This window comes from Eucyclogobius newberryi, unplaced genomic scaffold, assembly GCF_026437365.1.
Source record: "Eucyclogobius newberryi isolate DKJ021-1_F unplaced genomic scaffold, fEucNew1.0.hap1 SCAF_3, whole genome shotgun sequence".
Lineage (NCBI taxonomy): Eukaryota > Metazoa > Chordata > Actinopteri > Gobiiformes > Gobiidae > Eucyclogobius > Eucyclogobius newberryi.
In genome coordinates this window covers 32,853,208-32,863,310 of record NW_027315945.1, presented here as the reverse complement: position 1 = coordinate 32,863,310, position 10,103 = coordinate 32,853,208, and the positions used below count along the sequence as shown (strand labels likewise).

At 41.9% G+C, this 10,103-nt stretch overlaps 1 protein-coding gene across 1 annotated transcript in view; it reads right to left on the bottom strand.

Annotated features, from left to right (window-relative positions):
• Positions 1 to 7,636: 7,636 nt before the first annotated feature.
• p3h3 (prolyl 3-hydroxylase 3) overlaps positions 7,637 to 10,103 on the bottom strand; it is a 22,143-nt gene continuing 19,676 nt past the window's right edge. The window contains exons 14-16 of the mRNA XM_072461508.1: positions 9,663 to 9,738; positions 9,329 to 9,469; positions 7,637 to 8,592 (exon numbers count right to left, since the gene is read on the bottom strand). Coding sequence (XP_072317609.1) covers positions 8,425 to 8,592; positions 9,329 to 9,469; positions 9,663 to 9,738 — 385 coding nt within the window. The 3' untranslated portion in view covers positions 7,637 to 8,424. The remainder of the gene's footprint in view (positions 8,593 to 9,328; positions 9,470 to 9,662; positions 9,739 to 10,103) is intronic.

Sequence of the window (10,103 nt, the reverse complement as noted above, 5' to 3'; positions counted from 1 at the left end):
TTAGCTCTAAGTGTCTTGGTGGTTTTAGGGTAAATTTGCATTGTGGGATTTATAGCATCTTTAATGCCCTGAACTTTGTCATTAAAGAATAATGCAAACTCATTACACTTGGATGTGGAAATGAGTTCTAACGGCAGCTGAGCAGGAGGGTTTGTTAATCTGTTTACTGTGGCAAAAAGGACACGCGAGTTGTTACTGCAGCTTCCAATTATTTCAGAGAAATGTCTTTCCCTAGTTCTACATAAGATTAGGTTGTATATGTTCAGCTTCTCTTTGTAAATCTCTTTTTGAACCTGGAGCTTTGACTTGCGCCATTTCCGTTCGGCCCTGCGGCACTCCCTTTTCTGTGCCCTGACCGAATCATCACTTCTCCACGGCGCCTTCTGCTTATTTTTAACCATTTTAGCCTTTACAGGGGCGATGGTGTCCAGAACATTCAAAACACTAGATGTAACAGAGTTCAACAAATCATTTACATTAGAACATGAGACATTTTCAAAGTTTATCATTTCCATAAACAGTGCACCTGTGCCATCATTTATGTGTCTCCTCTGAACAACTGCAGGACCAACCGGTGGTTTAGGAAAAACAGACATGTCAAAGAAGACACAGAAATGATCAGACAGAGTAACATCGATCACATTAACATTTGAAATATTTACCCCCTTTGTAATTATGAGATCTAGAGTGTGTCCTTTGCTGTGGGTGGGGCCTCTCACATGCTGAGTAAGACTGAAGGTTTCAAGGACAGCATCAAGCTCTTTAGCGTTTCTGTCACAAATATTATCAACATGCACATTGAAATCACCTGTAATGACCAAACCATCAAAGTCTGTGCATATGACTGAAAGCATCTCAGTAAAATCATCAATAAAACTTTGGCAGTGCTGGGGAGGCTTGTATAAAACAATGAAGAGAATGGATGGAGACCGTTTTAGCTCCATTTTAAAGGATACATACTCAAATGATGAAAACACCCCAAAAGACAACCTGCGGGTAATTATTTCATCTCTAAAGACGGCACAGACTCCACCCCCTTTTTTGTTTTCTCGTGTTTCAGATTCAAACTTAAAGTTGGGTGGAGCAGATTCTATCAGAACTACATTTCCTGTGTTTTTGTCAAGCCATGTTTCAGTTAAAAACATAAAATCAAGATTATAAGAAGAAATACAAATATAGCCGCAAGCGGCAATGATCGGCCCTCGCCACGCCGCCGCCACACCGCCGCCACGCCGCAAGAGGAGGGGGCGCTAACGCGCCCCAATTGTCCTTTTATTACGCCTACTGCTGAATCTGTGACGCTGTCACATCTTCTCCCCTTTGTTTTACCATCAAAAAGCTATTTTATTTTGAATTCTTGGCAAAATGTGCGGCTTTGCCGCACAGACACCGTGACTCTTTGAATGAAAATGTGGATAACTTTTGATGGTCCACCCCTGAAGATGAGTCCCACCAAATTTCAGGTTAATAGGGCTGACGCCCTGGGAGGAGTTTGTGAAAGTCTAAAGTGTAAACATGTTCTGGCGATTTCCCCATTGGAATAACATGAAAGGTTTCGGTCATCGTTGGGCAACGCCATAACAATTATGACATGGGTCTCATTGACTTTTTTGATGGGGATGCTAAAATTGAGTTGTGTGTCAAATTTCATATAATTTCGCAAAACTAAACATTTAACCTCCATATAAAATCTGTAGGGGGCGCTGTGGCGCCAAATGAATTTATTTCACTTCAAGTAGGTTTAGGGCAAAGAGTTTAACAACTGATTCTAATTTGATGCAATTCGGACTTTATCTGCGCAAACGGCAGAAATTTTAAATATGGGAGATTTCTGAAATTTTAGTTACAGTTTGCGGCTTCGCCGCACAGAGACCGTGAGAGGTATCAATGTAATTTGGATAACTTTTGATGTCCCACTCCTCAGTAGCATTTTCACCAAATTTCAGCTTTTTAGGGCCAACGCCCTGGGAGGAGTTCGTAAAAGTACGACGTTTGGAAAAACTCCGAAGTCATGTTTAGCCATTTTTGAAGCAATATGGCCGACATTTGGTTCGGGGGACGGCGTTGCCGTAATAATATTTTTTACTTCTCTTGTCACCATCTACCTCTGCGCCAAATTTCATGATTCTACGATCAGATTTTTTTTTGGGTCATTTCCCATCTCTCAATGCATTTTTGGTACATTTGGTGGCGCTGACGCGCCAATTTTTTTTATTTTAGAAAAGGGATATAGCCAGAATGTAGAGAGGCACGATTTTTAGAGGTGTGCAAATTTTTGTGACTTTTCGTCAATGTTCACTGGGTGAAAAATAGGGGGGTTGGTCCCGAGAAGAAGAAGAAGAAAGAAAGAAAGAAAGAATAATATTCCGATGCGAAAACAATGTTTCCCATTTTTCAAATATCATAAACTATACATTTTCGGAAAGCGCTCGCGCTTTCCTACCTCATGGTGTGGGTCCCTGGTCACTGACGGGTACTTTCGATAATTTTGAGTGGGCTCCGCCCACTTTGTGTTTTTGGCCCTCTATACAGTAATAATGTTCAATTTTTGCATTACATGCTTATATGCACGGAACATGCAAGAGATGGGGAACGTATTCGTGAGCTACTTAGCGCAAATGAGTGCTTTATATGTAAAGTGCTCGTTTAGTGCGAACTTTTGCACGGGCTTCGCCCGTTTACAACGGTAATGTTCCATTTTCCTACAACTTATTAGTATGCACGGGGCGTGCATGAGTGGAGGAGTGCGTTAGTGAGTGTTTGGAAGTGGGCGAGCGCTTCGCGCTCGATTTCGTGCGCACTACGTGCGCACTTTCGCAGCCGTGCTTCGCACGGCCTTACGAGATTAATAGGCCTCTCGCCAGCTTGTAGCGCTCGGGCCTAATAATAATAAAAATAATAATAATATTTTTAGCAAAAACAATATAGCCGTTTCCACTATAACAACAAATTATACATCGTTTGAAAGCTCTAAGCCTTCCCGATGCCGCCATGGGGTGGAATCATCATTACGAGCGCTTACGCGCTCGTCACTCCCTATTCCGTCGGGATGCCCCGCCCACTCCCCATAGACTTCCATTGATTTGAGCAGATACAAGCATGGCCCATGCCTGCGGCATGGATTCTCGCATACGGGACGATGCCAGGAGGGTCAACAATTAGTGAATGGGCTACGCCCATTCACTAATTGTTGACTATTTCTGTCATAGCAGGAGTAAGTATGCATGATCCATGCCTTCGGCATGGGCTAGTTCACTGTACTTGCCAGGGGCGACGAAGTACCAAACATGCGGGCGCAGCCCGCATGTTTGGTCAGACAGTTGCAACGCTGCCTTCGGCAGCGTTGCGGGAGCAATAGGCCCTCCGCCCTGCTGGGGCTCGGGCCTAATAATAATAATATTTTTAGCAAAAACAATATAGCCGTTTCCACTATAACAACAAATTATACATCGTTTGAAAGCTCTAAGCCTTCCCCATGCCGCCATGGGGTGGAATCATCATTACGAGCGCTTACGCGCTCGTCACTCCCCATTCCGTCGGGATGCCCCGCCCACTCCCCATAGACTTCCATTGATTTGAGCAGATACAAGCATGGCCCATGCCTGCGGCATGGATTCTCGCGTACAGGACGATGCCAGGAGGGTTTTTGGAGGAATGCAGCGCTTCGCGCTGCTGTTGTCAACAATTTGTGAATGGGCTACGCCCATTCACAAATTGTTGACTATTTCTGTCATAGCAGGAGTAAGTATGCATGATCCATGCCTTCGGCATGGGCTAGTTCACTGTACTTGCCAGGGGCGACGGGGCACCAGACAGTTGCAACGCTGCCTTCGGCAGCGTTGTGGGAGCAATAGGCCCTCCGCCCTGCTGGGGCTCGGGCCTAATTAAAGCCGCAAGCGGCATCCAATGGCCCTCGCAGGCCGCCGGCCTTCCGACTCTGCGCTTTCGACTTGATAAAGATGGCGCCCTTATTGTGTGTTGAATTAAAAAAGAACTTGACAGACGGCGACACATTGGACATGGCCAATCCAGTGCAAATCAACACAAGTGTCAGTCAAATTTGCTGCGCCGCCGCACAGAGACCGTAGCACTTAGAATATAAATATGGATAACTTTTGATGTCCCGCTTGTGTAGATGATATTTCCCAAAGTAAAGCTTGATCGAGCTATTGCCCACGGAGGAGTTTGTTAAAGTGTGAAGCGTAAATGTGAACATTTCAAGGATTTGGCGTTTTTCCCATTTGTGACAGTATATTTGCAGCTCCACGGCACAGAGACCGTACCACTTAAAATCAAAATATGACTAACTTTTGATGCCCCGTTTGTGTAGATGATTTTCCCCAAATATGAGCTTGATCGGGCAATCGCCCTAGGAGGAGTTCGTTAAAGTGTGAAGCGTAAAAATGTGGTCATTTTAGAGATTTCGCTGTTTTCCCATTTCTGACATATATTTGCGGGTCCGCCACACAGAGACCGTAGCACTTAGAATCAAAATATGGATAAGTTTTGATGCCCCGCTTGTGTAGATGATATTCTCCAAATATGAACTTGATCGGACCATCGCCCTAGGAGGAGTTCATAAAAGTGTGAAGCGTAAAAATGTGGTGATTTGAGCGATTCTGCGATTTTCCCATAAGGATAACATGGGATGTTTCTGTCATCGCTACGGTTACGCCGTACAAAATATGACTTTGGCTCTCATACTTTTATGATCAGGATGGCAAATTAGAATTTTGTTCAAAATATCATGTCATTTGGAAAAACTATTGTTTCTAGGCCACTCTGAAGGCCAAATAGTCTGGGAAACGTTTGAGGCTCCGTCGCACAGAAACCGTAAAAGTTATCCTTAAAATTTTGATAACTTTAGATGCCCCACTTGTCTAGAGGACGTACACCGATTTTGAGGTTGGTGGGCAAAACGCACTAGGAGGAGTTTGTTAAAGTGTGAAACATAAAAATGTGGATATTTGAGAGATTGTGCGGTTTTCCCATAGGGATAACATGGGAGGTTTCTGTCATCGCTACGACTACGCCGTAAAAATTAAGGCATTTGTCTGATTGGCTTTTTTGATCGGGACGGCAAAATAGAATTTTGGGTAAAGTTTAGAACATTTTGGTAAAACTAATTTTTGACCTTCAATGTTAATTTAAAGGTCACTCTGTAGGGGGCGCTATCGCGCCCATTTCAATTTTGTCATCATAAACTGGTCCAAACTAGAAAGTTTAACAACTGATTCAAATTTGGTCCTAATCAGACTCGTTTTGATCAAATGGGAGCAATTTTTAGATTAGCAATATCCCAAAATAAGTGGTCCAACTTTGCGGCTGCGCCGCACACAGACCGTAAAAGGTATCCCGAAAATTTTGATAACTTTAGATGCCCCACTTGTCCAGAGGACGTACACCGATTTTGAAGTTGGTGGGCAAAACACCCTAGGAGGAGTTCGTCAAAGTTTGACGTGAACAAAATGGCTAATTCAGCTTGTTTTCTTTTTCAAAGGAAGATGGCGGGCAAAGGGTAAGTCTGGGGGCGTGGCCACAATAACATTTTTTTTTTGTCCTCAAGAGAGGAATGCGTGTCCCGAATTTCGTAGCTCTACGGCAAAGTTGACCCCGGGGCGTCTCCCATAGGCGCAATGTATTTTGACTTTTGTCGGTGGCGCTGTCGCGCCATTTTTTAACAAAAAAAAAATGGCCCAGAAAAAATAAAAAATTTTGCCGATTCTGAATTTTGGGCAAAGTTTGGTGAGTTTTTGAGCATGTTCAGGGGGTCAAATTAGAGCTCAAAAAGCAGAATTCACTCATTGTTGACTATTTCTGTCATAGCAGGAGTAAGTATGCATGATCCATGCCTTCGGCATGGGCTAGTTCACTGTACTTGCCAGGGGCGACGGGGCACCAAAAATGTTTAGTCAGACATTTGCAACGCTGCCTTCGGCAGCGTTGCGGGAGCAATAGGCCCTCCGCCCTGCTGGGGCTCGGGCCTAAATATTCCGATGCGAAAACAATGTTTCCCATTTTTCAAATATCATGAACTATACATTTTCGGAAAGCGCTCGCGCTTTCCTACCTCATGGTGTGGGTCCCTGGTCACTGACGGGTACTTTCGATAATTTTGAGTGGGCTCCGCCCACTTTGTGTTTTTGGCCCTCTATACAGTAATAATGTTCAATTTTTGCATTACATGCTTACATGCACGGAACATGCAAGAGATGGGGAACGTATTCGTGAGCTACTTAGCGCAAATGAGTGCTTTATATGAGGATGACGACCGCTTCGGTCGTCATCCCAATTTAAAGTGCTCGTTTAGTGCGCACTTTTGCACGGGCTTCGCCCGTTTACAACGGTAATGTTCCATTTTCCTACTACTAATTAGTATGCACGGGGCGTGCGTGAGTGAAGGAGTGCGTTAGTGAGTGTTTGGAAGTGGGCGAGCGCTTCGCGTTCGATTTCGTGCACACAATGAGCGCACTTTCGCAGCCGTGCTTCGCACGGCCTTACGAGATTAATAGGCCTCTCGCCAGCTTGTGGCGCTCGGGCCTAATAACAACCTCTAGATAATTCAACACAAAATACGAGTATTGTCTTTGTGTTTTCAAGATTAAACTCATAACTGTGGAATTTCATTGTTCAAAGGAATATGTAGTTTTAAGATAAGATAAGATAAGATATTCCTTTATTGTCCACACATGGGGAAATTTCACTGTTGCAACGCAGGTAGATACAGAGGAAAAGGACAGATAACTTATAGGAAGTTTAAAAAAGACTCTTAATAGAAGAACTCTTATAAACAAAACTCTTATAAACAAAAACTCCTATAGACAAAACCTCTCATTTCCTAATAAGGAATGAGGGGAAAAATAAAGATAAAATAAAATAAAAACAGCTAGCGTAAGACAAGATAATACTAATAATAATGGTAAAATAAACACTCTATTTACATCAGTTATATGCACATGAATGTGAAACTATTGCGTGTGAGTACGACAGTAATTGCACATGAATATTTTGACACTAATTGTAGCATTGATTGATACTTTTGATAACCATGTCATTGTCTGGAAGAGGAAAGATTTTGGGATCACAATCGTATCCATGGGTAACATGAAAGTCACTGAACATCACAATCTTTGCATTTTGCTTTATTTTGTACCTGCAGATGACAGGATTTGTGCATGATTTCTATTCCATACTGTATGTCTACGTGTGTGTTTATTAATCTGTTCAATTAATTAATGTTTTCTGGATTGTTTTATTGACATTTTAGCAAGATATTCTGTGTTTGTTTCATGTGTTTTGTATTCAACTCTACTCAGAATCGCTCACATTGAGTTTCCCCTGTGCGTAAGTCTGAATAAATACATAGATAATAAACTTTCTCTTACTAAAAATGATACAAATGAACCTCTCTATCACACGGAAGCTCTGCAAACCCCAAATTGCACCTCGACTTGCGTAATCTCCAACAAAACCAAAAACATCCCGGCTTTTCCTTACTTGAAAAATGACATCTTTTCACTTCTATATTCAGCAGTGTAAAATGTTAAACTGATAAAGCGTTAATCACCAAAGCAGTGCAGAGTCAATCATTGTCATTTATTATTTTCTTCACATGAAACACAAGCTGTAAAAAAACAAAAAACAGGCAAAATCTTCATCCAAAACTCAGCATTTACAGCACGATGCCACGCCCGTCTCATCGCATCGACCGGACACAATAAATTATAAAATGTTTTCACTTTGTTCTTCTTCTTCCTGTTATCAGAACTCTGTGGTGCAGATGACATCACGCTTTACAGGCCCGTCGAGTTTAAACGTACTATTGTGAATATGAAGCAGTTTAATGGACCTTGGACAAAGTTTATTACTAAATTGAACATTTTTGGGAGTTTCCTTTTGATGTAGAGGTGGAGAATAAATAGAAAAATGTATAAAATTGCAAATGTTGTTTCATAGTGTCCCGTGTAATCTCCTAAACACCTGTATAAAGTGATATTTCTGTGAAGTTTATGATAAATTCACGTTTCGTAATAGATTAAACAAGACATTTAAGGCTCATTCCTGATGTTTTGTTAAAATATACTCTGAATATCACCCAAAAAATACAGAGATATTAATTTGTGTCGATATCGTTCACCCAATACTTAGAACATTTGGAAATATTTGTAATTGTACATTTTCTCTATGTATTTATATCCGACTGCATAATCAGAGCTGCCATTTTTGAAGCAACAGTGGTGCATTTATTTGAGTAATTTAACCTTTTTTAATTGTTTTCTCCAATGTATTTTATTGCGTTTCTATATTTTGTTGTCATTTCTAGAGCGCAGCTACATATTGTTCTTTTAAATCAACTCATTGTAACATTTTTGGCCTGTAGATGTGTCGTCAAATCACATTGTTTTTCTGGGTCTCTCTTGCGTCTCACAGCTCGTCCTTCCTCCCCTGCGACCTGCCGCTCCCTCGGCCGCTCCTCCCGGCCGGCGTCTGGCTGCGCCCGCTCCGCCCCGGCACCGCGCCCCCTTCTGGCTCCTCCTTCTCGACCTCCTCCGCGCTCTTCCCGCTCCACAACGCCTCGGCCTCTTCCCGCTCCTGCACGGAAAAGCAAAAAACATCTAGAATGATCGACCGATTTGGCATTATTACATTTTTAACGACAATATTATTCACGTAGCGTCCAGATAATAATTACGACGATCAAAATACAACTACATTTATTTAATATCACGAGGAGAAACATGCAAACTCCACACAGAAAGGTTCGTCCGCTGAATATAAACCCGAACATGAGACTCCAGTGCATTTTATTGCACATAATCAAAACATTATTTGAATAAACCTTTAACAACGGGTTTAATGGATATCTATGTAACGAGATACGCATTCGATAAATGTCAGAGTACATATTGTCTGGTGAAATACAAACCGCAAATGTGTGGGAAATACTGGGCTAATTGAGTAAATGCAAAATGGATATGTTTAAGAGGTTTTTTTCTAAGTTATCTGTTTCTTTATGATTATACTTCTGTGCCTGATCTGTTTCTGTGCCTAATCTGTGTTGCAACGTTGGAATTTCCCCCTTGTGGGACAAATAAAGGTCATCTTATCTCATCTTATCCCCTGAGTTTAGTGCAAAGAGCTAAAACACGGCAGGTGCGTGGTTTCAGAGCCACACACCACCTCTTCATTTGCATTCGCATCGTAGTTTGAATGAGCGATGACGGCCCGAATCACGACATTTACACATTTCACGTGGTCATTTGTTTAATGGTGTTGATTATGCTCACGGTCGATCTTTGGCTCGGTAGGTCATGAAAAGAGGCCTCACCATGTCTCTGTACAGTTTCTCTTTGGTGAACCACAGGGCCAAGGCGCACCTCCGCCCTCTGGTCACCGCCGTCACTCCGTGTGGATTCACCGGGCCGGACGAGAAGCCCACCAGACGGCCACAAGAGGGCGACACTCGGGCCTGGACGAGAGAGGAACGTGAGAAAAGAGTCAAGTCTGACCTGAGTCACAGAGCTGCAGACGGAGCAGTGCCTCCAGCCGGCTTCAGGGTGAAGTCATTATTGCAAACTTAAGGACCACATTTGTTTTTTTTAGCCTGAATTGACTTTTTTTTTAATAATAACTTGTCTTCTTTCTGAGCGAAGTGAACTCACCTTGACAGTCTTTGCACCTCTGTCAGTAAAGAACAGCTCGCCTCCATCAAAGCCGTCATTCAAGTATAAAATGGCACTGTGGGCAGAAACAGAGTAGTATATATATAAAATAGTAGTAGTAGTAGTATATAATAGTGTCAATAGTCTCCATCTCAATGCTAAAGAAAATGCTAGATATTCGATACTAACTATTATTAGTTATTTTAGACAATGGAATTAAATCTTTGACACAAAATCATTCTTTAATATTCATCTATTCATCTATTCATCAAGTTAAAAAAAACTGTGACATTAGATGAGTTTTGTCATCAATTCCAAACAGGAAGTTAAATTATTATAAACCTAAAAAATAAGTTATTCCTGGATGACGTTTTAAAAATAATTTTTAGCAAAATTCAAAATATATTTATCTTAACAGCATTTTAGTTGATGAGTCGTTCG